This window comes from Oryctolagus cuniculus, chromosome 6 (genome assembly GCF_964237555.1).
Source record: "Oryctolagus cuniculus chromosome 6, mOryCun1.1, whole genome shotgun sequence".
Taxonomy (NCBI): Eukaryota; Metazoa; Chordata; class Mammalia; order Lagomorpha; family Leporidae; genus Oryctolagus; species Oryctolagus cuniculus.
The window spans coordinates 69,988,044-70,015,735 of NC_091437.1; the positions used below are offsets into that span (position 1 = coordinate 69,988,044).

A 27,692-nucleotide genomic window follows, 5' to 3' on the forward strand; every position below is an offset into this window, starting at 1 on the left:
TTGTCCAGAAAATGGATGACCTGACTGGGACCAGCCAGGAAAATCAAGGCATAACTTTTTGGGAAGTAGTAGTCGTAAACAACAACACATCAACTGAGGAGCGAGTTGAATTAAGAAAAACATGTGATTTGAATTCAAACCATATTTCCAAATTGGTTGTAAAAAATGAAGATTATTCAGAAGTGAGACCTGAGGCATTTAATGTATATCAGAATGAGATTCTCCCTAGTGAGCCAAATGAGATGTATGCTCAAGAGAAACCTGGTGACCATAATATAACTGGGAAATCCCTGACGTGCTTTGATCATCTTAGTCAGCAGCACAAGATTCAAACTTTACAGCCGCCTTTTGAATATAGTGAACAGGTAAATGTATTCAATAGGGAGGCAATATTCCTTACACCTAAGGAGGCTCACATGAGAGAGATGCCCTATAAATATAATGAATATGGAATAGCCTGTGATATGTCAGGTTTCATTGTTGGAGAGGCAACTCAAATTGGAAAAGAAACTTTCTATAAAGTAGCAGCTTTCCCTATACATCAGCAAACATACACAGGAGAGAGATTTTATGGATATATTGGTTATGATGAAACTTTCATTAGCAAATCTGGTCTTAACATAAATCAAATGACGTATCCAGAGAAAAAACCCTTTGCATGTAACCAGTGCGAGAAATCTTTCAACTGTAAACAAAGCCTTACTATACATCAAAGAATTCACACAGGGGAAAAGCCGTATGGATGTTATGAATGTGGAAAAACCTTTTACCGGAAGTCAAATCTCAGGACACATCAAATAATTCATACAGGTGAGAAACCATATGTCTGTAATGAATGTGGGAAAACCTTTTACCGGAGGCCAGATCTCATTATACATCAGAGAACTCACACAGGGGAAAAACCCTATGAATGTCATGAATGTGGGAAAACCTTTTGTCAGACGTCCAACCTCAGGACGCATCAAAGAATTCATACAGGTGAGAAACCATATGAATGTAAAGAATGTAGTAAAACTTTCTCCTGTAAGTCGTACCTCACTCAACATCTGAGAACTCACACGGATGAGAAAGCATATGAATGTAAAAAGTGTAGGAAGTCATTCTACCACAAATCTCAACTCACTAGGCATCAGCAAACTCACACAGGGGAAAAACCCTATGAATGTAATGAGTGTGGGAAAACGTTTTGTAGGAAGTCAAGCCTCAGCATGCATCAGCAAACTCACACAGGAGAAAAACCTTATGTATGTAACGAATGTGGGAAAACCTTCTATCAGAAGTCAGTCCTTGCTGTACATCAAAGAATTCACACAGGGGAAAAGCCCTATGAGTGTAATGAATGTGGGAAAACTTTTTACCGGAAGAAAGTCCTTGACATACATCTGAGAACTCACACGGGGGAAAAACCTTATGAATGTAGTGAATGTGGAAAAACCTTTTACCGGAAATCAGATCTCATTATACATCAGAGGACTCACACAGGGGAAAAACCTTACGAATGTAACGGATGTGGGAAAACCTTTTACCGAAAATCACACCTCAGCAGACATCAGATAACTCACACAGGTGAAAAACCCTATGAATGTAATGAATGTGGAAAAACTTTTTGCCGGAAGTCTGACCTGACTATACATCAGCGAACTCACACAGGGGAAAAACCCTATGAGTGTAGTGGATGTGGAAAGACCTTTTACCGGAAGTCACACCTCACAGTACATCAGAGAACCCACACAGGTGAAAAACCCTATGAATGTAATGAATGTGGAAAAACCTTTTGCCAGAAGTCACTCCTCACTATACATCAGAGAATTCACACGGGGCAAAAACCTTATGAATGTACTGGCTGTGGAAAAACGTTCTGTCGAAAATCCCACCTCACTGTACATCAGAGAACTCATACAGGAGAAAAACCTTATGAATGTAATGAATGTGGGAAAACTTTTTACAGGAAGTCAGACCTCATTATACATCAGAGGACTCATACAGGGGAAAAACCTTATGAATGTAATGAATGTGGGAAAACCTATTACCGGAGGTCACACCTTAGGACACATCAAAGAACTCACACAGGTGAAAAAGCATACGAATGTAAAGAATGTGGGAAAACTTACTATTCTAAGTCAGCTCTCAATGTACATCACAAAATTCACACTCGGGAAAATCCATATAAATGGAATGAATGTGGACAAACCTACCAGATGTCAGTTCTCGATTTACATCAAAGTAGTCACACAGAAAATACAGGAGAGACCTTGGAAATGTAATGAATGCTTAAAACAAAATCATTATGCAGGAAGGGTAACCTGATGATGCATCAGAATCCACACAGGTGAAACATCTTAATTTGGATGAACTTTTTACTGGAAGTCACATATCATTGTACATTGTATTTACACAAGTATATTCACATAAGGACAAAACCTTATGAATATACTGAATATAGGAAGGCCTTTTATTAGAAGATACATCTCAGCAGATATCTGAGATTTCCAATGGGAAAACCCATTGAATGTGGAAAAACATTTTGCCCGAAGTCACACCTCAGGACACAAGAGAGAACTCACACAGGTGAGAAAATATGAATGTAAAGAATGTGGAGATGCCTTTTGCCAAAAGTCACATTTCAGCAGGCATTAGAGCACTCACAGTAGAAAAATATCTTATGAATATAATGAATGTAAAACAACCTTTTAACATAAGTCAAGCCTTGAGAAGCATCACTGAAATCACAGAGGGAGCCACGCTAAGAATGTAATGAATGTGGAAAAATCTTTTTCCAGAAGTCATACACCCTACAGATTTTAGGGAGCCCACACAAGGAATATCTTCCATCCCCAATAGCTAATACTGGATATGTGTTCCTCAAAGTCTGTTCTCTTGAACATATGGCTTGCAGTTTCAGCCTCCCCTTATTATGGGTGGAACCTGAGCTCTTTTTTCACAAATTAATTTTGAGAACAAATATTCAAGCCCAAACACCCACTTATTTGAGTTTATTTACTAAATTTATTTACTCAGTTATTTGGAACGGCTGTTGCTTTGTTTGCCTCTCATTCCATCCACCCATTATTCTAGTACAAACCGGATGTGTGACCACAAGTTTATCACCTGACTCATGTGCCATCCATAATGTGGTGCATCCTACCCTATATGATGAGTCTTTTGTCTGGGGTAGCAATTCTCTGGTGGTATATATAATCACAGACCTGTTTTGTATGGACCTGGATCTGCTTGTACTAGTAGCAGTCTGTGTTTATAAGGTATAGGATAAAATGATGCCATGAACAGAATGTTGTGTCCTAAAGTCCCAGCAGTCTTCCAGTGATTAATATTGGATCAGTGTGTTTTTTTTTTCTTTTTCTTTTGTTTTCCTTATACTCTGCTGAGGTGGATTGCTTCTGTTTTTAATTGAGTCCTGAAGTGACTGCATTTATGTGACCTATCATGATACCTCTTTGATCTTTCTCACTGATCTGTTTGAACCCCTTACACAAAAACACAGTACTGAACATTGTGGCATCTTTAATATCCTTTTAATATTTTAAAATTTTATCTACCTTCATTTTGATCCATACTTTTATTTAAAATATCTGTGAATTCCCATCACATATTCACAAAGCCCTTATTGAATTCTGATTGGATTTACATTCAGCTTAGATCTCTGTGGATATCCACTTGAGATGAAACATTTCACCTGGGTATCAGCGATTCCTTGATGACCAGGCTTCAAACACAGTGATGTCCTGTGAAGATTTATCCATCTTGAGGATAGTCCTGTGAGTCAGCCCTGTCACATCTCCCTGCTACCCACTGGAAATAGTCTCATTGGTCCTTGTCATCTCCCAAGTGATAAGCATGAGAATTCAGACCTTACATATTGAGATAAAAATAGATTTAAAGGGAAACATGGTTATATGTATTTTATGAAAACACTAAAAGCCAAAATACTTATTTCTGACACAGTTGATTTTGAGGCCAAAAACATTTTTGTAAACAGAACAAAATTTATACTAATATGGGATTTAATCTGTCAAGTTTCTTTAGCAATTCTAAATGTGCCCACGAATCAACTTTAGCATATGTAATGTGTGCATAGCAAATTTCAAAGGAGTGGACAAATCTATGATCAAATTGCAAGATAGTCACCTTTTCTCCTTTGTACAAAGATGGGGAGTGAGATGTAGAAAATGGAGATGGGAAAAGTAATAAGTGGAAACAGAAATGCTCCTGTTATTAGTTTCATAGCATTGGATGCAAAATGCCTTGAATATTGGCTTTCATTGATGTTTTCCACCATCCCAGGAAAATATTTATGGACAACACAGTAAACATCCCACAGTGCAGGAGAAATTAAATTAGGAGCTAGCTGTAAGAATATACGGCAACCCATCAGAGCCAAGACTCTGCAAGTCCCAGAAGAGCTGCCAGGCCCATCCAGCCTGCCCATCTATTGATGTTGCTGCTTCAGAGCCTTTTTCCAGTAGAGGAGCCTCCTGGAGTCCATGGTAACCACTTGTCTCAGTCTCCTACAGTCATCAGGAGACCCAGTCCTGAAAAGGGGACAGAAATGGGAGGACGTGTGCATTTTGGTATGGATGGAAACAGGGTCACAATAAAGGCACCACTACACAGACTTCTTCCTGGGCCACAGCTTTTGAGGTCTGTGTGTCCAAGAAACAAAGTCAGGAGGATAGGTTGGGGGCAGGAGTTGAAAACCCACTGTACAAGGAGCGTGGATTGTGGGGATGGCAAATATTGCCTAGTCCTCGATCATCCTGTACATATTCCAATCTTGGTCTGTGTTCTGAGGAGCTGTTCCAGTCATGTGCACAGCCCAGCTAGTCAAGGACCACCAATATGGGTGAGTAGGGATTCCCTTGTTTTCTACTTGCTGTGATTTGTGCAGATGCATAAGGTGCTGGACATCCTGGATTCCTTGCATCCCTTCCCATTTGCCCAGCAAACTTGCAGCTTCCATTTGGAACTCTGAGATTGCCCCCTGTTTCTCTAAGCAAGGGATGAAAATGATATCTCTCATACTGAAGTTATACAGCGTGTGGTAGCACAGTTCATGGCCCTGTGACCAGGTCTGAGTAATATGTTAGCACGTGGTGACTAACAATTTGTCCACTTTAAAATGGGGCTAGTCTAGACCCTTTACGGTCTTGACCTGGGTGAAGACCTGACAGGAAGCAGCTTGGACGAGCAAGTGGAATGTGTGATCAAGGCTGACATGATCCTTTCCTGGTCTTGGTGTATAGCTGGCCAGCACTACAGGTACAATGTCACTACACAGAGATACAGGAGAATTCAGGGAGGGGTCAGGAGTAACTAGGGAAGGATGGGGTCTAGTACAGACCCCAAGGAGTGTGAGTGGATGCAAAGGTTGTGTGTTGGTGGGCAGAGATGTTGCTTTCCACCTGCCACCAATCCCATCCCTGGTTCTCATCCTGGTGGGAACATAGCATGATACCATCCTTTCTATATTTTTTTTCCATCATAGTCTATTTCCCTCTTGCAGTTTGTTTTGGGCTTAGTTTTCCCTTTTTCTGGTTCTTAAAGTGGAAGGTTTAACTTACTGATTTCAAGTATTAAAAAAACACATTTGGAGCTACAATTTCCTTCATCCTGTTAGCTTTTGTGTGTTGTATTTTCATTTTTATTCATCTTATAATATTTCCTAGTTTCTCTTTTATCTCTTTCTATGACCCAATGGCTATTTGGGAATGTTTCTTGTTTCCACACATTTGTACACTTCTCAGATGACTTTCTGTTACTGGCTTTCAGTGTAAATCCATTGTGTGCAGCTAACATAATTTGATTTCAATCCTTTAAATTTTATTTAGACTGCTTTGGGAGTTAGGAAATGGTTTTTAATGGACAATTCCATGTGCAGTTGAACAGAATATGTATTTTGTTGTTTGGTGGTGTGTCCCCTATTATAAAATAGGGCTAAATAGACAGATATAGACATATCTATAGTTCTGTGATGCTCAAAAATTGAATATCCTTAGCCTTTTATTGTTTCAGCTATTATTCAGAGTGGGATATTGATGTCACCAAATATTGCTGTTGAATAGTCTATTTCTTCCTTAAATTTTTCCTTTACTTTCCATTTAATTTTGATCTCTTTTGCATATATCTATAACTGATATGTTGTCCAGATTGACCCTTTATTACTATTAAATGTCATTTAATTCTGTCTATTGTAATGGTCAGTTAATGTAAAAAGCTCTCTTACAAGTCTTTAGCTTAGGATATATTTTTTTATCCTTTAACTTTCAATGTTTCTGTCTAAATTTAAAGTTTTGTGCTATATTCAATCTGTTTTCAATCACATCCGGCATTCTTTTTCTTTTTAGTAATTTTGATTTAAATTGACTGATAGTTGTATATGTTTACAGGGGCACAGTGTGGTATTTTGATGAATGGTATACATTGCAAAATGATCAACTCAGTCTACGTAACATATCCATTACCTCACAGATGTATTTTTTCATGATGAGAACATTGAAAATCCATCCTTCTCAACTTTGAAATGCACAATACATTACTATAGTCTCTATGCAGTGCAGCTCAAAAACTTACTCTTTGAAACTTTGCTCTCTTTGACCAGTGTGTCCCATTTCCCCCTAAACTCCCATTGATAATTGCCATTATTCTTTCTAATTTTGTGAATTTAATATTTTCAGACTCCATATATAAGAGATCCTGTGGCAGTTGTCTTCTTATGTCTGGCTCATGTCGCTTAATATTCATTCATGTTTGTCACAAATGACAGAATTTACTTTCCTTAAGGCTGAGTATAATTAAGTGTTCCCTCCCTTTTTGTAGTCAATTTATCCATTTATTGATGTGTTGGTAGTTTTATGTCATATCTATTGTGAATAATACTATAATGAAAATAGAAGTACAGTTCCTCTGGATGTATACCTAGATGTGGCATTGCTGTATGCGATTTAGTTCTATTTTTAGTTTTATGAGGAACTTTCATGCTATTTTTATGTCCAAGAAATCATTGCCTAGACCAAGGTCATATTTTTCCCCAATGTTTTCTTTGTAATGTCTGTCTTGATTTGGTATTAGTGTAATGGTAGCCTTATAAAATTATTTAGTATCCTTTCAATTTTTTACAAAGGTTTGTAGATTGGTTGTTTAAAAATTTGGTAGAATTCAGCCATGAACCCATCTGGCCTTGGGCTTTCCCTTGATGGGAAATTTTCTGTTACTGATGCACTGTCTCTACTTGTTGTTGGTCTAATATTTATAATTTTATAATTCAATCTTGGTGGGTTATATTTTTCTAGAATTTTACCCATTTCTTTTAGGTAACATATTTCATTTGTGCATTTTTTTCATAATATTCTCTTATAACCCTTTGAACTTCTGTGTTATTCCTTGTAATGTTTCCTCTTTTATTTCTGAATTTGTGTCTTCCCTCTTTTTGTTAGTCTAGCTAAGGGTTTGTCAATTTTGTTTAAATTTAAGATAAAAATCTGGAGTTTCATTTGTATTTCTTATTACTTTTGAGTCTCACTTTCGTTATATCTAATTTGATCTGTGTCACTACCTTCCTTCTGCTAACTTTAGGTTTAGAAAGTTCTTTTTCTGTTTTGTTGAGATGGACAATGTTAAGTTAGCTTATTATATATTTATATATTTTTATTTATATATGATAGTAGAAACTTCCCTCTTAGAACTGCTTTTATCATGTTCCATTGTACATTGTATTTACATTTTTGTTTGCACCCATTAGAATATACTATATAGTTGCTTTTAAGTGTTTTTCCTTTTAATCTGTATACTGGATATATAATTGATTTATCCATCATAATTACATATAGGTGATTTGGGTTTGACATTGTAGTTTTACTGATGAACTCTATACTTTCATATGGTTTCATTTTACTAATTACCATTATTTTCCTTCTGCAACTTTAAGAGCATCTTTTAGCATTTTTGTTAGGCTGGTCAAGTAGTGGTAAATACCTTCATCTTTTGTTTATATGAGAATGGCTTTCTGTATCCTCCATTTTTCAGATACAGAATTAGTGGATAGTGTGTTCTACGTTCAGTGTTTTTAATCTTGTTTTCAGAATTTTAAATTATTATACCACTTTCTTCTAACCTGCAAAATTTCTGATGAAAAGATATGCTAAAATGTTTTATGGTTAATAAAAAGATACTTTTGCATTGCTGATTTAAAAAAAAATTCCTCTGTCTCTAAGTTAAGACAGTTTGATTATGATTTGCCTCAGTGTGGAAGACTTTTTCTGGAGTCATCTTATTTGATGTCCTTTGGGCTCTTCTACTGTGAATTTCTGCCTGCTTCCATAGACTTGAGGAATTTTATGTCACTATAGAAATATATTTTCTATTGTTACTCCTTCCCTTTCTCCTTCTAGTATACTAATAGTATATATGTTTTAGTTGATGCTGTGCCATTCATCTTTTAAGCTTTCGTCACTCATTTTCTTTCCTACTTTTTTTGCTTCCCATAAATGATCTCCAGTGACCAGTCTTCCAAGTTCATTGATCCTGTGTTTTGTTTAAGTTTTCTGCCAAACACTTCATTTTAATTTTACAGTTCAGTTAAAATACTCTTCAGCTGTATCATTTTATGTTTCGTACCTTTTTAATACTTCCTTGGTTAAATTTTTCATTTGGTTCTTGCATTGCTCACCTGATCTCTGTGGACGTCTTTATGACCATTATTTTGAATTCCTATTTGGGTAAATCAAATTTCCACTTCATTAGAGTTGGCTCTAGGTTTATCCTGTTCTTTTATTGGCCATTTAGTTCCTCTTTTTCTTGACTTTTTGTATCGGTTTGTACACATTAGGAGAGACAGTTATCTTTCCCCAGCTTATCAAACTGTACTCTTTTTTTTGACAGGCAGAGTAGACAGTGAGAGAAAGAGAGAGAGAGAGAAAGGTCTTCCTTTGCCGTTGGTTCACCCTCCAATGGCCGCCACGGCCAGCGCGCTGCAGCCGGCGCACCGCGCTGATCCGAAAGCAGGAGCCAGGTGCTTCTCCTGGTCTCCCATGCGGGTGCAGGGCCCAAGGACTTGGGCCATCTTCCACTGCTCTCCTGGGCCACAGCAGAGAGCTGGCCTGGAAGAGGGGCAACCGGGACAGAATCCGGTGCCCCGACCAGGACTAGAATCTGGTGTGCTCGCGCCGCAAGGCGGAGGATTAGCCTAGTGAGCCGCGGCGCCGGCCCAGACTGTACTTTTTAAAGAGAGCAATCTCACCTATTTATTCATTCAGAGATTCTAAAAGTATCACTCAAATTTGTATTTGTCCAGTCTGCTGTTTCTAATTTTGTGGCCCCCAGGTGATTGGAGTGTACTACAATCTGTCAATACTCCACAACCATAAGTTAAAAGAGACTGTAGATGTGACTAGCAAGCTTGGAGTGTTAGATATATATTCTAGTTCCTCCTGTCTTCTCAGTGAAGCTGAAAGTGGGCATTTATCTCCCACTCTGCACTAATCTGGTGAAGGATCTGTACTGTCTATGCATGCAGTTGCTGTCACATTGCACCCATTGTTCCTGAGGGTATAGGAACTGAAAGTGAGCGCATTGTGTGTTTATCTCTGTTTTCTGTGGTGCAGGGAGACAGGAATTCAGAGTCCCTTCTCTTCCAAAGATGGTGGTTACAGAGGCACGTCCTTGGAAGGAGCTATGAAAGTCACAGCATTTGATGCATAGTTAAGCTCCTTCCAGGAAGGAAGTTCCAGGTGCCTGTTAGGGCTACTCAAGAATCAGCTAGTAGGCACTGAAAGTATGCTGTGAATCCCTTCTGTGGAGAAACAGGAAATTGTGCTTTTTAGCCTTTTCTCTGCACTGCTCTTTGGGATTGAAGCTCCTGGAAGTGCTTGCACATCCATTTTAAATTACCTTTTTCTGTGATCTGGGAAGACTAATCTCTGATCCCAGAGCTTAGGCGATATAGGATGGCATCCCTTGAATGGAAAGTATACATCTTAAGGCATTTGATACATAGACAAACTACTTCCAGGGAGAATTGTTGACCTAGAGTTATCACTGGGAAATCCACGAAAGAGGTCTTGGAAGGGGCTGAGCTCCTACTTGGGATACCAGAGACAAATGTTTGACCCATTCACTTCCTGATGCAGGCTGTTGATCAGTTCAACTGACAGAGTTGCCGGTTGTCACAGTAAGCTAGCAGATACCTACTGGGGAGGAAGTGGCACCTTTGAGTTTTACCCCTTCCGTTCACTGGCCCTGGGAAATGAAGATCCTGTAAATACTCTCAGGATAATATACAGCTGCCACTTTGTTCTTTGGTCAAGGGAGACTGATGCATGCCTAATCTTATCGGTCACCAGAACTACATGAATTAAGAGTCATGACATGAGGAACTTTAGAATTGGGATACTATATGCATGACTCAAACCCTCCTGTGTTCAGGGTGATGCTCAGTGTTGGGTTTTCCTTGCTAATTACATGGCACAGTGCCTGGAGAAGTATCCATACCCATGTATGACAGCTTTTCCTACCCATTTCATGGGGTTATTTCATGAATTGCCTTGTTTGTACTCAACATATGAATAACAGAGACAATTGAAACATGAAGAGATGCATATTTGGTGCATTCATGGGTGGTGAGTCAGGAGCATCCTGTTTGACTATGTTGCTGATGTCACTCCCCCCTTAAAATCTGCCTTTGATTGGTAATTTAATCTTTCCACATTTAGTGTTATTCCTGTGTAGTTGGATTTATTCTCTATTGCTCTTCAATGCAACTTATAACATACAAGCAATTTCTATATTATATGGATACATTTCTGGATTTTGTTCATATTCTGATTTCTCTATCTTCATCTAGTATTGGAATATTATATCATGTATGTTAATGTCACATAATGGTAGTTACTCCCATTGCTGTGATAATTGGTAACTTTCTTGGCTAATTTCAAATATAGGAGGGTTCTTCCAAAAGTTCATAGAAATACATACAATAAAAATCTATGCATAGATTCAAAACTGGCACCAAAATAATTTAATTCATTTTCTCCATGAATTTTTTGAAGTACCCTTGTGTATTTGTATATAACCTTCCAGATAAATTTTATAATTTTGGGGTGCCTTTTTCCATTAATATTTCAATGTGATAGTATATTTATAGATTATTTTGGGGGAAATGTGGTCATCTTTGTAATGATGGGTTTTCTCATTTACACACAAAGTATGTATATTCAAGTCTTCTCATGTACTGCAAGCCTTTATTATATTATAGAGTGTACATATTTCTTTTTAAAAATGCACATATATGAAATAGGACATGCATATAACATAAAACTTATGTAATGTTTATATTATTTGTTAAATGGAACATTTAAAACCTTGAACATGGCTGACCCCTACCACTTTCCACACACCTTCCCATTTATCTCTTCCTGAATGTACCTCCTCTTGCCCTACTCTGCCTGGGATTCAAGTGTTTGGACTAATGCTACTGTGAGTATCCTTCTATGAAACACACATGTGGACGTTTCTCTAAATCTTATGCCTATGGTGATGTCTCATGTACCTTCCACAGGAGGTTTTCTCAAATGTATAAAACAACCTAAACCCCAGCATCAGTTCATGAGTATTCAACTGTTCCACTAATTCATTGGAAAAATTTATTAATTTTGTTTATCTGAGGTGTTTTGCATTTTCCCTCATTTATAAAGATATAGAGCATGTTTCATATGATTGTCAAACACTTAGAAATCTTCTGTGTGCAGTAATTTTTTCAAGGTCTTGTCTACCTTTCTATTCAGATCTCTGCCTTATTAAAATAGCATTTGGTCATATGTGAGAAATTGTTTTCTCCCACTCTTTAATAGTGTTATTTAATTAATAGAATTTTCATTTTAATGTATTCTAATTTTTGACAAATTTGGTTTCTGTAAATTTTAAAGAAATAATCCCCCTTCTTATAACTTCTAAATGCATTTTAATTTTATTTTTATCTAGGTATTATCTCTGAAAATTATTAATTTTTGCTTCTTCATAGTTTATTGGTTGGTGGATGAACAGATTCTTTAACACTTGATACAAATATCTCATATACCACTGCTACTACAAAACATAAGTCTTGCCAATTTTCTTTGACCCTGGACCCTTAAATTTGACATTCAGATTCTAGATGTTTCCTCAACAAAGGCAAGTAAAAACTATTTTAAAATTCTAGCATTTAAAAAGATCTTCCTGGGGCAAGTGTTTGGAATAGTCACTAAGATACCACTTGGGATTCTTGCTTCTCATATTGTAGTGCCTGGGTTCAAGTCCCAGCTTCTGGCTAATACACACCCCGGAGGGCAACAGTGGTGACTTGAGTACTTGGGTCTCTGCGGTGCACATGGGAGACTTGGATTGAACTGCAGGCTTTTGGCTTTGGCCTGGCTCAGAATATCGAAAGATCTTTTTATTTATGTCTCTCCTTGCTTTCTGTCTCTCTGCCTTTGAAATAAAATGAAAATAATTTAAATTTTTAAAATCAAAATATCTTCCCTTCCAAAGTGTATGCATAAAACAGTAAAATCTCAGATTATTGCTGTTGATGCTGAGTTAGAGACAGTTAGGTTTATAATTCCAAACTCTATCCTTAACTCTTTCTGTACAAACTTAGAGAAATGACTTCCTCTTCCTGCTTCAGGTGGCTATCTCAAGTATGAATGAACATATTCCTAGGACCCAGCTATTCCCAGACTACTAAAACAGTGTTGCTAGCCTCATCATTGGGTTTGTCCAGAGGACATTTTATGAAAGAAGTGTAATTATTTTAGTTTTTGCTAATCTTCAGCCTGTAGGGCCTGAAAAAAGTTTTGTTAAAAAAAATAAACAAGGCCAGCGCCACGGCTCAATAGGCTAATCCTCCACATGTGGTGCCAGCACACCGGGTTCTAGTCCCGGTTGGGGTGCCAGATTCCGTCCCGGTTGCCCCTCTTCCAGGCCAGCTCTCTGCTATGGCCCGGGAGTGCAGTAGAGGATGGCCCAAGTGCTTGGGCCCTGCACCCGCATGGGAGACCAGGAGAAGCACCTGGCTCCTGGTTTCGGATTAGCACAGTGCACCAGCCGCAGCACGCTGGCCGCAGCGGCCATTGGAGGGTGAACCAACGGCAAAGGAAGACCTTTCTGTCTCTCTCTCTCTCTCTCTCTCACTGTCCACTCTGCCTGTCAAAAAAAAAAAAAAAAAAAAAAAAAAAAAAAAAAAAAAAAAAAAAAAAAAGGAGGAAGGGACTCTTCTATGGGATTTAAGAAAAAGAAATACCTCTTTTTTTTTTTTTTAATAAATGCTTTCATGAAAAGGATTTCTAAGCTCTCAGAGCACTGAATTTATGTGATGCAAGTTTGCTGAAGTATTATTTTCACAGAAAACACTTAGTACTTGCCCCCAGCAGCCAGAAGAATGGGACGTGTTTACACATGTCACTTAAAATGCTCTCATTAGAAGCAGAAAGAAGTCATTCTTTACTCCCTCAAAAGTCAAATCTGTCTTCCTATACATTGCACCCTGGAGGACTAAGCTATAGTAGAAACAGTATTAAGCTTGCATTGGCTGGCCATAAACAATCCTAGCACCCTCAGCCCCTGAAGCCAAGAAGAGAAGGCCACACTGAAGATGTTGACCTTGGAGGAGAAGCAATACTGAGCAGGTGGGTATTTTGGAAGCTCCAGATTCTCATGTAGCAGTCCTGTGCAGTGCCACCAGGATTCATTATTCCTCATTCACATGCATGGACAGACAGGAGCACTCATCCATGTGACCTTTGTACTGCCTTTTATACTTACTAGCCCCCAGGTCCCACTGCTTGATCACCAGATCCAAGTCTGATGCCATCAAGTATGCCCTTGGGGGGTTTGTATAGAGATCACTTTGTCATAGAAGAATGGCCTTCCAGCTCTTGCCCTGATTTTCAGAATACAGAGAATGACAAATCTCTCCCCCATGATGACAGCCATTACCAGCAAAGAAGCCATGAGAGCAAACTGCTGAGTCAGTATCCCATATGACTGCCAGTGTCCTGTTAACCATATTGGCTAACAGGACCTGCCAATACAACCATATACTGAACAAGTTTCTTGCCAGGACAAGGCACCATGGATCCAGAAACTGAAGAGTACAGCATGTCTGTCTCCTCCTACTGACTGACTACTGATAAACAGTGATACTGGGAGCAGAAAGGGCATAGCCTGGAGTCCTATGAGACATGGTAAAATATGGCAATCCAAGTGATTGAGGAAGACCCAGCACATGGGATTTTCCAGGTGGGTAAAATGTTTTTTGTGCATTTGCACCTTGAGTGTGAGAGTCTTCAGACTGCAGCTTGATTTCACCATACCTGGAGCCTCCAACATTGACATTGCTGAGCACAGGCAGGTGGTCATGAGGGATGAAGTCAGCCCATAGATGCCACAGCCACTGGAAGCAAAGGTGCCTTGAAACTGCGGGATGGGAACATATAGTGGGCCAGGAAGGGTGGAATAAGCAGTGTATGAGTCACTGAGGGTCTTTCATTGTCCATTTTCCTGATGAGCAAGTCGTGTCTCCAAAGCAATAAGCTTTGTGAGTATGGGCACAGAAGTCACCAGTCATATGGATGAAGGGGCCTCAGATTCCCCAGAGCTTCTACAGGGTAGAAGCCTCCAGCCTATTGCTGGCCTGAGGGGGTGTCGTGTTGGGTCCTCCTAGTAACTGAGCTCACCATCTCTGAGCATCCCCACCTCAGATCTTTCCACAACTTATGTCCCAGAACGTTCAACTAGCCCATGTGATTCCTCCCCCAGAGTCCTACAGTAGTCACCTCCTACTCCCCCATTCAAAGGTCTGGCAAGCACCCAATCTCCCAAACCTGTTTCCTCTTGTGGGAGTCAGGCTCATAACCCCATTCCCAGCAGGGAACTTGGGTAACTATCTCCTTGTTAATAAAATGCAGCAGCACACCTTCCTAGCTCCTGGGATGGAGTCCCCCGTGCATGATAAGCCATCCTTCGCTGCTAGGCCTGTGTACACTTACCTTTGCCTGGAATGCCCACCTGTCTCCCTCCACCTCAGGAAGTCTTGCTCACATAGCAGAGTTCAGCCCTCAGCTCCTTGACTAAGCCTCCCTTCCATCCCATCCTGGACAAAGATCACCTCTCAGACTTTGAGCACTGGAGCTTCTTGCTATGACAGTAAAGTATACTCTTTGCCCTGCAGTGCACATGCCATGGGACCACCCCATCATGAGCAACTCCTGAGTACAATGGGAAATCAGTCTTTCTTAGTCCTCACAACAAGCACCCTCACATGTCCATGCCTCCTCTAGTAGTGCAATCTGCTGGTGTGCAGATGACTGGGGGGACAAGGCAGTGTAGGGTGGACACAGGGAAGACAAGCCTGACTAATAGCTGCTAGGTTAGTACATGACTGGGGAGGGGACATGGAGAGCTGGGTGCAAGGCAGTTCCTGGTGGATCACTCAGCTGATGTCACTGAGGGGCAGTGGTCACTATGAAGCAGTCAACTTTGGACTCATTTCCTATACCACAGAAAAAAATATATATCTTTTTGGTGAATCCATCCAGTGCCATCCAAGTAAACATGCACAGGATTAGAAGGCAGAAGGCTCTGCATGTAGTTGCCTGTCCTCTCCAGGCAATCTGCCTGTAACAGGGCATCTGTCCATGTGTGCCAAGGATCTTGGCTGTCTGCTTTTCCTGCTGACCTTATACCTCACTGGCCACCCAAATAGCTAATGAGAGGTAAATTAGAAACCCCAGTTCTAGAAAGTGCTTTACAAAAGAGTCACATTTCCAAACCCTCCTCTTAATGGATTGCCAAATGGTCAGTGAGCTGTAAAATATGCAGTTCTCCTTCTTGTTACCACCCCTCCTCATCTACTCAGACTTCTCCCCTCCCCTTTTCTCCCTCACCACAGAGAACACATTTACATTTCTGAAAAAAGTTCAGGCAGCAGTAATGCTTTTTGCTCCAAGCATTAGGGCCACTCCAGTTCCCCCTCTGTACTCCCTCCTCGGCCACCAACTCATGAACTCCCATGGCAACATGCAGGGGCAAAGCTGCACCTCCTGCCTTGCCACAGTTAGCCCAATTCAAGGTGTTGGGATTCCCTTCTTGTCTGATACTCTGCTGGGTTGTGGTGTCCTTAACTAGTGTCCTCATGCCAGCTACATCCTCTGAGTTGGGGAGGTGGTAAATGAAGTTAGATTCCCCTTTGGGTTTTCCTTTATTCAGGGCAGGCTCTTCCTAGGGAGGAATTTCTGAGGTCAGGCAGGCCTTGGGAATAGGGGGCACAGAAGGGAAACAGCAGGCAGAGCAGTAGGCAAGAGGTAGTAAGAGCAGGTTTGAGAAATTTGAGAGGTCTGGCAAGGATACAACTCCTGGTCAACGATGGGAAGTGTGCCTTAGAATAGAACTGGGGCATGGGACCTAGTGGCCCAGGGCTTCTGTTGTTCTAAATCCATGGCCAATGAGGGTGGGAGTCAGGACTGTGGGTAGCAGCATCCCCCAAGCCAAGTGAGCCTGGAGACTTACTTGTCCTCTCCACTGCACACATATATACAAACACACACATGCATGATTCTTAGCAGCTGTGACTGCCTTCCCTGGGTCTTGGCTTTGCTCTTCTGGCTACTCCTTCATTCAGCCTCTTTCCCCTTGGTAAAAGTGAGTTTGGAGGATGAGAGTTTGGTGCAGTGGTTTGTTTTTTTTTTTTTTTTTTTATTTTTTGACAGGCAGAGTGGACAGTGAGAGAGAGAGACAGAGAGAAAGGTCTTCCTTTGCCGTTGGTTCACCCTCCAATGGCCGCCGCGGCCGGCGCGCTGTGGCCGGCGCACCGCGCTGATCCGATGGCAGGAGCCAGGAGCCAGGTGCTTTTTCCTGGTCTCCCATGGGGTGCAGGGCCCAAGCACCTGGGCCATCCTCCACTGCACTCCCTGGCCACAGCAGAGGGCTGGCCTGGAAGAGGGGCAACCGGGACAGAATCCGGCGCCCCGACCGGGACTAGAACCCGGTGTGCCGGCGCCGCTAGGCGGAGGATTAGCCTAGTGAGCCGCGGCGCCGGCCTGGTGCAGTGGTTTTGAAGCAGCTTGTGCCTGCTTGCATCTCAAGTGAGAGTGCCTGAGTTTTAATCCCAGGTCTACTCCTGATTCCAGCTTCCTGCAGTGCATACCATTGGAGGCTGCAGGTTATTGGATTCCTGCACCCACATAGTATTCCTGTACCCACACTGAATTCCTGGCACCTGACTTTCCCATTGCTGTCCTCTCTCCCTTAGTCACCACCCTAAAATCCAGGGCAATTTCATTGGGATGCAAGGTGTTGGTTGGAGTAAAAGTCCCTTTGGTGTTGCTTAGCTCCAGGAATAGGCTGGCCATAGTATCCTCAATGTAGACCTGTTAAAACCCTTATTGGTGAGAGCATTTACTGTGATGGTATCATGTGAATTCCATCGAGGCCACTGTCTTGTTTACAAAGCTTAATGCATAGAAAGAGGAGAAATCCTCACGTAACAAGTAAGAACATTGGAAATGGCAATCTGAAAAGTTACTGAAGACATCCATGGTGTTCCCCCCCATGACTTGGCAACTGGAACTGTCACTCTGTGACTCCTTTCGCAGATGACCCAGCTTGTCTTCTGCTATTTTGTCTCAAATACCACAGAGTTTCAGGATGAACAGAAAAGTACACTTTAGATTTTCTGTTATTGCCACTGTAGGGACTATGTACACAGCACACCAAAAATATGATTGCAAGAGACTAGAATATGCTACCCAAAAGTATACTTCTTTAGTATACTTTGACTTGATTATTCTGAAAAACTGCAGACACAGAAGTAGCTCTGAGAAAAAACAAAAACAAAAACACCTGAATCTCTAAAGGCAGTCTACATTAGTAAAAGTATCAGGAAGAAGGCTGCTCTGGACAACTGTTATTACCCAAGTCTAATTAAGTATTTAGGTACTCAGAAGCATTAGGTTGTGAGCAAGTTCTCTGTTCTTGGAACTCTAATTTAATTGGCAAAACACAATAAAACCAATTCTATATATTCACCAAATATTATGTTCTTTTAGTAATATATGATCTAAAAAGAATCATAAAGGCAGCAGGCTATCCTTTGTAAATGTGGAAAAGACAAATGGAAATATTACCTACAAAAGAAATTCTTACATTCTTCAACTTTTGTTTTATCTGTATAATTATAAATATAATTTAAAGGACCACTGTATGGAAGATTTTTAAAGCTGGAGAAAATTTAATACAAGACTCTGTTTCTATACTGTACTTCCTGGAGGAGAACCATTTCAGGCCTATGTTTCAAAAATGAAAGGTATATTAAACTTAATACAATGATTCCTTTGAAGTAGCTTACTGCCCTTCATTTAAACCACAGTCTTGTGCATTTTTTTCAAAAGGGAGAGTAATGTGAACACCATAACTGCAAAGCTTAGTCTTCTGAGAATAATTGTCATGAATTGGTAATTGATTCCTGGAGGGATTACCAGTGTCCCACAGGAAGGTAAGCTGTGAATTCTAGTTTTAGAGATATACACATGTTCTATTTGAGACCCCCCTCCCCCCATTAACTCTTCTGGGCCTTTTCCCCCAATAGTCAAGACTGCTGAGGAAAAGTTATGTACTTAACGTGTAACTTGTTTTCCTTAAAATGCTGTTTTGCAGTTATGGCCATAATTTTCAACTAATTTTAATTTCCCCATACCATACTGCTTTTCAGGAGGTACATACTCAAGAACACGTTTGCTTACTGAAAGGGTTTTGTGGACATGGGGAAACCAGCAAAGCAGTAAACCATCCCAGAGAGTATGAAAGAGCTACATGTAGACAGTGAGTAGTGAGTGATGAGAAAGAATTGAAGACATTACCCCTGTGATAAGGATCGTGTACACATGCTAGCATTTGTCACTTAAAGTCCACTGTTAAGAGATTAATTCTGTAAGCCCTGTTGAGAAGAAAACATCCTGGAGGAAGGAGGAACTCATTCAGCTATTCATTTTGCATCCCTTCCTATGTATCAACCTCAGGGACTTCCATGCACATAGGCCTATATTATCATTTTAGGTAATAAAAACTAAGGCTCAGAGTATAAAGTTATAACCAAGGGCCACAGATAGTAAGCGGCCAAGACATGATTTAAGCTCTAATCTGTTTAATTTTTACACCCAACCTGTTTCTGTACAATGATATGAGTCTTAGGAGCAAAGGTATTAATTAATTCAAGCAAAGATGCTCTGAGTGTGTTCGAAAAGATGGAAAGTAGAGGACCAAAAACATTGATCCAGATAGTATCTGTAGCTGAAAAGAGAAGAGTCAAAGACTTGATGTTTAGTAAACTTTTCTTGACTCTGTGTGAAACTTCAGAATTGGAAGTGACTTGCCACTTTATTTTCTCTTTATTATTCTCTTTATCTTCTTTTTCATTTGCTTAGTGAGAACCTAGGGCCTAATCTCAGATCACAAACATCATGTATGGTTTCTATTCAGAGAGACAAAGAATCAGAATGGAGAGAATTCCAAAATCCTTTAGTAATAAGATCTCTGTAAACAGGGGTCAGTAGCATTGTAAAACCCAGGACCAGAGAGAGCCTTTCAGAGTGGTCTGAGTGTCACTTAACAAAGGAGAGGTAATGATCTGCCAATATTGCTTCTTTTCTTAAACTGAGTGTTTTATTTGAGAGGCAGAGAGACTGGGAGAGACTGAGAGAAAGTAAGAGAGCTTCCATCTGTGTTTCACTGCCCAAAGGCCCATAATAACAATGATCAGGCTGATACTGTGAGTCAGAGACTTGATACAGGTCTCCCGTATAAGTGGCATCATCATCAGGAAGCTGGAATCAGGAGCAGAGCCAGCACTTCCAACCAGGTACTCCAATATGGGATATGAGCAACATAGGTAACTGCTGAGTCAAATCCCCAGCCCTGTTGTTTGCTCTTAAACCTACAGAATATTTTATTTAAATGGGGTTTTGTGTGTGATTTATCTGCTTACACAAATATGGTACTTTAAACTTCATATTAAAGATTTGAAATGTATGGCAATAACATCATCATATTCGATATCATGTATCATGTACATCATCATTATCAACATTTAATGTAGAATGCATATTGCATTTTGTGATGAAACGCTTTCTAGCCTGACTTTTTATGGTTTTGAATAGTTGATGTAAGAAATTGTTTTTTTCATTTACTAGGAAGGACTGTGTGTATGAATATATACATATATATGTTTGCAATACTTTTTGCATTTTTTAATTACTTTTAATGATAAGCAGGTCAAGTTAGTTTTAGGAAGGATTGAGTTGGTTTTTTTTTTAAGATTTATTTATTTGAAAGACACCATTTTAGAGAGAGGGAGATACAGAGGAGGAGGGGAAAAAGAGAGAGAGAGAGAGAGAGAAACACTTCCATCTGCTGGTTCATTCCCCAAATGACCACAATAGCCAGGGCTGGGCCAGGCTGAAGTCAGGATCCAGGAGCTTCTTCCGGGTCTCCAATATGGGTGCAGGGGCCTGAACACTTGTACCATCTTCTATTGCTTTTCCAGGTGTGTTAGCAGGGAGCTGGATCAGAAGTGGAGCAGCCGAGACTTGAACCGGTATCCATATGGGATGCCAGTGTCGCAGGCAGCAGCTTTATCCACTAACACTGGCCCCTTGTGGTTCCTTTTCAGTCACTTTTGCTCTGGAGACTGTCACTGGGTGCTCCCAGGGTCCTTTGTTCTCATCGGTATGCAAAGACCAAAACACCAGCTCTGTAATTCTGGAGGCTCTTAAACAAAGTCAGTTTCTACTGAATCACCCAGCCATGTTATGTAGTAGGTGAATTGTTATAATAAAGTGCTTCATTTTGGCACATTTTCTTTTAATGTTTACTGAAATCCAAAACTGTTGTGAATATATTACTTATGAATCATTTTAAAAGAGAGGGACCTAAGGAGGAGTATAAGGCAGGTGACCTTGAAGTTGGGCAGTCATATTAACTCATACAATAGTGTAGAGAGTAAGACTGAGTCCATTTTGAGAAACATAGAACTCTAAAGTAAGTGAGGCAACTGGGTCTTCAAAGCAACATGTATACCAAAAAGTAGCCAGGATTACGTCAGCTACAGTCAATCAGAAGGCAAACTAATTTATAAGGAATAACCAATCCAAGAACAAAGAACCAAGGATGTAACCAATCAAACCTAAGGTGTGATTAGAACCATCCAAACCAAAATACCAGAAAGGGAGGAGTTTCTGCCTCCCATGCATGGTCTGTGAGTGGTCTTGTCAATCAGTGTCATCTTTAGTGGTTGCTACAGAATCCACTGCTAAACCTTCACTGTCAGACAACGTCACAGATGAGTCTACTACAACTTCCTTGCAAGACACTGACCAGAAGATTCCCTTGCAAGGTGAGGACCTGTGTCTGGACTACACCTGGGACTTGTTCATTAACCCCAAGTCTCTTGCTCTGTCTTTCCCTATTTCTCTTCAATTTATGGTATGATTGTAATTTTAATCGCTGTATTAATGATAAGTTATAGTAGTATATTGATGAGAACATTTTCCCATTTGCTATGACTGCACGTGCCTTACCAATTTGACCTAATGGCAAGCAAGTGAAGTGGGGAGTACCTGAGGTCATTGTGTGCTCAGTGAAGCCCATGTAGCTTGTAACTGAGTTAATATGTGACCCATTAATAAAGCTTGACATTGTGGAAGAACGTAACTCATGTAGACAACCCTTTTCTTACAAATGGGACTTGCTCGCCACAACTGACATAGATAAAAATTGGTACATGGGCATTATGCAAAAAGGAGCTAGGGAGCAAATTCTTTTTACCAGTGGTTTTATGGACCAGTAAGCTCCTGTACACTGAGAATACTCACCTTTTGAGCTGTACATATGGCTAATGCATAAAGCCTTAAAAATATGACACTTTTGACCTGCATAAAGCCAGGACTCCTTACAGAGATGCACAAGACAGAAGTTGACCTACCAGATTTTATTCTAAGGATAGAAAAACTCATGATGAAACTCAAAGCATCAGCCTGGGGTTCAGCCTGGTCAAATGTCTTGCCAAATTCCTGGTTTCCAGATGGACCAACCTCTGTGATGTGACCTCTGGACAAACAAAACAGATGGCAGCTGTCTTGATCAGCTCACCTCAAAGAAACAGATAAAGCATTATCAGTCCGAAATGTCAAATTAATAGCAGTAGTGATGACAGATGCTCAATGAAGGAAGGACAAAAAGAAATTGTATACAGATGCATGGACAGCAGAAAAATAGCATAGCCTTTAGGTCACATATGTGAAAGGCAAATTATTTAAAAAATAATGGAAAGGAGGTGGAATCTAGAACATATTGGGAAGGATAATATAAAGTAGTTGAAAAAATCAAAATGTAACTCTCACACTTGTCACTATACCAGAAAGATAACTCAGAGGAAAAGCAATGCAAAAATCAGGTGGATGCATTAATAAGAAACATAACAATAAATGATAAGCAAATACCTAAATTAAAGATAGAAATCCAAATGACTCATGGAGGCACACCTTAACCTCCATTTACACCAGAAAGGAAAAAATAAGAATTGGAACTACTACCAGTACCCTTCATTACCATTAAAAAGAAAGAGCTTCATTGACTATTTAAGAGGTTGTCTACAACATTTTTAAAATCCCAGTAGCAGAATACCCACCTCAGGTAATTTTGACTATTTGTGAGGAAGAGGAACATCTAGGGAGGGACACGTTCACTACATAAATAGTTCCAAGATAGAAACCAGAAAATAACACAGCAGCAAATTAAGAGGGCACTAACAAACTTTGGACAATGTAAAACAAACCTAGAGAAATACAGATTCACAAATTCAATAGACATATACATGATAGACATTTAACCATATGTTACAGAAATGTGTGTGTGTGTTTATAATATATATAATATAGATAATTCAAGAATAGGAATAGCATTGGCAAAAACAAGCCTATCACTAGGCTAATCCTCTGCCTAGCAGCGCCGGCACACCGGGTTCTAGTCCCGGTCGGGGCGCCGGATTCTGTCCCAGTTGCCCCTCTTCCAGGCCAGCCCTCTGCTGTGGCCAGGGAGTGCAGTGGAAGATGGCCCAAGTCCTTGGGCCCTGCACCCCATGGGAGACCAGGATAAGTACCTGGCTCCTGCCATCGGATCAGTGCGGTGCGCCGGCTGTAGCGCGCCGACCACAGCAGCCATTGGAGGGTGAACCAACGGCAAAGGAAGACCTTTCTCTCTGTCTCTCTCTCTCACTGTCCACTCTGCCTGTCAAAAAAAAAAAAAAAAAAAAAAAAAGAAAAAAAAAGCCTATCTACAAACATTCACAATATTAACATTAGCTCTGGAAAACCCACCTTGGGAATCCTAAATAAAAGAGAATGAGATGAGCAGGGAACATATTTCATAGCCAGGGCTGTACAAAGACTGGCAGATAAATGGGTCATACAATGTAATTTCCATTTGGCATGAAATACTACAGCAGCAGGATATAGGAAATGGTCTATTCAAAAGGCAATTAAGAGCTATAGTACAACAAAAGGATTTCCAACTGCCACTGCCTATAGCATGTTGTAACCTTAAGAGAAAAAGAATAACATGATATCTCACATTCATTGATTTTTTAGAAAGCTTTTATTTATTTGAAAAAAAGAGCAAGTAGCTGCTAGATTAGATATTGATAGATCAATAGATATAGATCTTACATCTGTTCACTCCCCCAAATGGCCTGCAACAGTTGGGGCTGGCCCAGGCCAAAGCCAGAAGCCCAGATCTGAAGGTCTCCCACATGGGTGGCAGAAACCCAAGCATTTGAGCCATTATCTTTTGTCTCCCAGGGTGCACATTAGCAGGAAGCTGAATCAGAAGTGGAGTCAGGACTCAATACCAGACACACTCCAATTTGGGCTACAGGTATCCCAAGGAGTGATTTAACCCATTACACCATAGTATCTACCACTCATGTTTATTTATAAAAAAAAAAAAAAAACTCTATAGAATATATGGTCAACAATAAAAGAGATATAGACAAGAATGCAAGTTCATATAAATGCAAAAGTTAAAAATTATGAATCCATCTCCTTTCAAGATGTTAGTGTCAATGGAGACAGAAACACATAATGGACCACAGGAAGCAAAGGGAAAACTCCACTAACATAAAACCTTAGAAATCACCCTTAGACAAACTCAAAAAAAAATTATATCAAACTACAGTAATAAAGTGAGGATTTTGTAACATATTTGTAACATACCAATTCTAACATTAGTACGGTACACTACTGTGCTGTCTGCTCAGCACAGTAGTCTTATAAGATATTCAAGACAAAGGAATAGGGACTGGCATTGTGACATAGTGGGTAAAGTTACTTCCTGCAACTCCAGCATCCCATATGGGCACCAATTTGTGTCCTGGCTGTGCCACTTCCAATCCAGCTCCCTGCTAATTGGCCTGGTAAAAGTAACAGCAGATGACCTAAGTATTTGGGACCCTGCCACCCATGTGGGAGACCTGGATGAAGCTTCTAGCTCCCAGCTTGGCCTGGCCCAGTGCTGCCTGTTGTGGCCACCAGGGGAATGAATCAGCAGATGGAAGATACCTCTGTCTACCTCTCTCTGACTGAAAAATAAATAAATAAATAAATAATAAATAAATAAATAAATCTTTTTTAAAAGACAAAGAAATACTAGGAAACTTTATATTCTGCATAACAGCAGTACATACCACAATACGAAGGATAAGATAAGGGCTGTTAAAACTCTAAGCCATCTATGGCTTCAATTTTGCTCATAACAATTGTAAGCCACGTAATTCTTATTTGGTCATCAGTAACACTCCCCTGCTGCTTCATATACTACCATATCAGGACCTGACATGTGAGCTCTGAGTATGCCACAAATTATAGGACTACAAGATACACTATCATCTGCAACAACCAACCTTTGGGTAAGCCTCAAAGAAAAGTGCATTCATTAACCTTTGGAAGTCCAGTAACAGTAATTTGGCTGTTTCTCCCTTGTTTCCAAGAACAATGTGTATGTTAGGTTTCTTTTATTTTGATATAATAAGAATGCCAACTAATAAAGCCCTTTATACCACAAAAAGAATGAACAGGTGATAGAAAAATATTAATTTTTTTGAAAACAAGAAAATCCCCATATTTTCTGGAAATATACTAGTCCAGATTAGGATGAAACAATAATAAGATTCTACTGGCACAAACCAGACTATAATAGCATTCAAAGAAAACATAAATTTGTAGTTCACACTGGAAGTAGGTGAAAAGGCTAAAGTTCATAAATCCAGGCATGAGTAACATTTTTATTGTGCTCCAGGTTTCTAACAGTCAATGGAGAAAAATAACATGATCTTCACAATACTCTATATACAGGAACATCACTAGAATAGACATCAAAATACCTGGTTTTGATACTCATCTCTGGAGCCTGACTCCAGTTTCTTACTAAAATACCTCTGGGGAAGCAATGGTGACCACGGCTCCCATAACAAGTTCCATGCTATTCACTTGGGTGACCTGGGTGGAATTGCCAGTTCCCAGTTGCAGTCTGGCACATCTCAAGGCACCTCTAGCATTGGGAAGTGAACTAGCAGATGGGAGCTCCTTTTCCTCTGTCTCAGTTCATTTATTATGTAAAGATGGGAAGAGTGGTGAAGGCCTTCCCAACTCGGAAACAAAATGCGTTAGTTATAAATGAAAAGGCTGTTATATTCAGCCACACACAAACCTTAATTCATGCATGGCAAACCAAGATAAAGGAAAAACAAATACCGACTAAGAAAGTGTAGTTGGTCTGCCTATTACATCAAAATGAAAGAAAATTAACGTACACATTGTTCTTGGAAACGAGGGAGAAATGGCCAACATTCCAACAGAAAGATGGGCAAAGGACAAGGACAGTTGACAGGAAAAGGGACACAAGTGGCTTTTCTTCCAATGGAAAGAGCGCCACCTTTCTCCTGTGCAGGGCAATGCAAATAAAAACTGCACATCTCTCATTTGGCTACAATTCAAGTACTTGGCAGCATATATTGGAATAAGAAGACACTCCTCGAGGAGTGGTAATGAACATGTGAAACCATGCAACCTCTATCAAAGGGGAATCTAGCAATAGAGTTCTACAGTAGATCTGCCATTTGCACTGGCACTGTCACTTCTGGGAGTTAACTCCACAAGTATAGGGGCATATGTGGTTTCTGTGTTTGTGATGCTAACATGCAATGCCTGAGACTGGATAATCTGTGAAGGTCAGAAATTTATAGTTCTCACACCTAGAGCGCCTGGGAAGTCCAACATCAGGGCATCAGCATGCTTTGTCTGATGAAGGTCTTACTATTGCATTGTCACATGGTGCAAGGCTGAAGGCAGAAGGGCAAGAGAGCAAATTAGCTGAACATCAAATGAAGCCTGTTTGACAGGGGCCTCAATTCCCGGTTTCAGTAAGGCCCAGGCACGACCGTGTGGGTATTTGGAGAGTGAATTAGTGGATAGAGATTCTCTCTCTCTCTCTCTGTTACTTTGCTTGTGTGTGTCTGTGTGTGTATGTGTTGTGTGTGTTTCCACATCTCAAGAAAACTGAAAGAAGAATCCATCAAAGCCAACCATTATTCTACAGTGAACACTCTAAAATAGATAAAAATTGACAGTCTGCTCAGTTCTTAAGAGGTGGACTAAATGCTGATATCATTTAAAAAGATGGTCCTCTTTCTAGAACACAGAAGGAAACAAACTCACCCAAAGCTGAATGACCCTCATTGTATTTTTATTTTTTAATATCTTTCCTGATTTACTTGGAAGATTTCTGGGTTCATATTTCATATTTCTTGATTTAGTATACAAAGGTAGAGTGACAGCAAGGGAAAGACAGAGTTTCCATTCCCTGGTTCACTTCCCAAATCCTGCAACAGCCAGGGCTGGCTGGACCAAGCCAAAGCCAGGAGCCAGCACTTCAATCTGGGTCTTGGAATTGTGTGGCATTTTGTCATCCGTTGGGGCATAGTCTGTTTCACAGGTGCATCTGCAGGCTCTTCTATCAGAAGCACAGAGGAACAAGGACTCCAAAAGGGGATATGAATGCCCCTTGTGGTACTTTAATCACTGGACCAGATGCCCACCACAAGAGTGATGATTTATTCCAGTCGATGTCTGCTAAGTCCTTTGTATGAGAGCAAATTAGGAAAAGCAAGCAAAAGGAGAGAAGTCACATCCCCGAAACTGGCTTAACACACAGCATCACAATGTTCACCCACAACTTCACTTCAACAATGGCCAAGGGCAAGGACAGACATTTCTCCAAAGACGAACAGCACAAGAGCTATATTGAAAGGACACACTATTATTGGTCATTGGCCATCACAAATCAAGTCTGCAATGAGATAGATACCCCTTCCAAACCACCTCGAGGCTATTCAAATTACCATGAACCTGCTGTTGCATTCTCAACGAGCTATCTAAAAGAACCGGAAACAAGTTTGAAAAATATTTATACAGAAGAGTTCACAGGATTCACACTAGCCAAAACACAACCACAGCTCCAGTGTCCATCAGTAGATGAATGAATAAACACAATATGGTCTAGTCATATGATGGAATTCAGCATGAGGTAGCATACAAGTACTG

General features: G+C 40.2%; 1 protein-coding gene and 1 long non-coding RNA gene across 7 annotated transcripts in view; one reads left to right on the forward strand and one right to left on the reverse strand.

Moving 5' to 3' along the window:
- Positions 1-11,837, forward strand: part of LOC100351380 (zinc finger protein 717) — a 69,652-nt gene extending 57,815 nt beyond the window's left edge. For both annotated transcript variants that reach the window (XM_051830198.2, XM_008252432.4), the window contains exon 5: positions 1-11,837. In XM_051830198.2, coding sequence (XP_051686158.1) covers positions 1-2,264 — 2,264 coding nt within the window. In that variant the 3' untranslated portion in view covers positions 2,265-11,837.
- LOC138850069 (uncharacterized) overlaps positions 1-27,692 on the reverse strand; it is a 120,898-nt gene that overhangs the window by 30,061 nt on the left and 63,145 nt on the right. For 2 of the 5 annotated variants that reach the window (XR_011389461.1, XR_011389465.1), the window contains one exon: positions 67-27,692. This exon is cut by the window's right edge and continues 16,141 nt beyond it. The exons of 1 other annotated variant lie outside the window; for it this stretch is intronic. This is a non-coding gene — a long non-coding RNA (uncharacterized lncRNA). Of the gene's footprint in view, positions 1-66 lie in introns of those variants that run through there. 2 more of the 5 variants (XR_011389463.1, XR_011389462.1) reach the window with 2 other exon arrangements.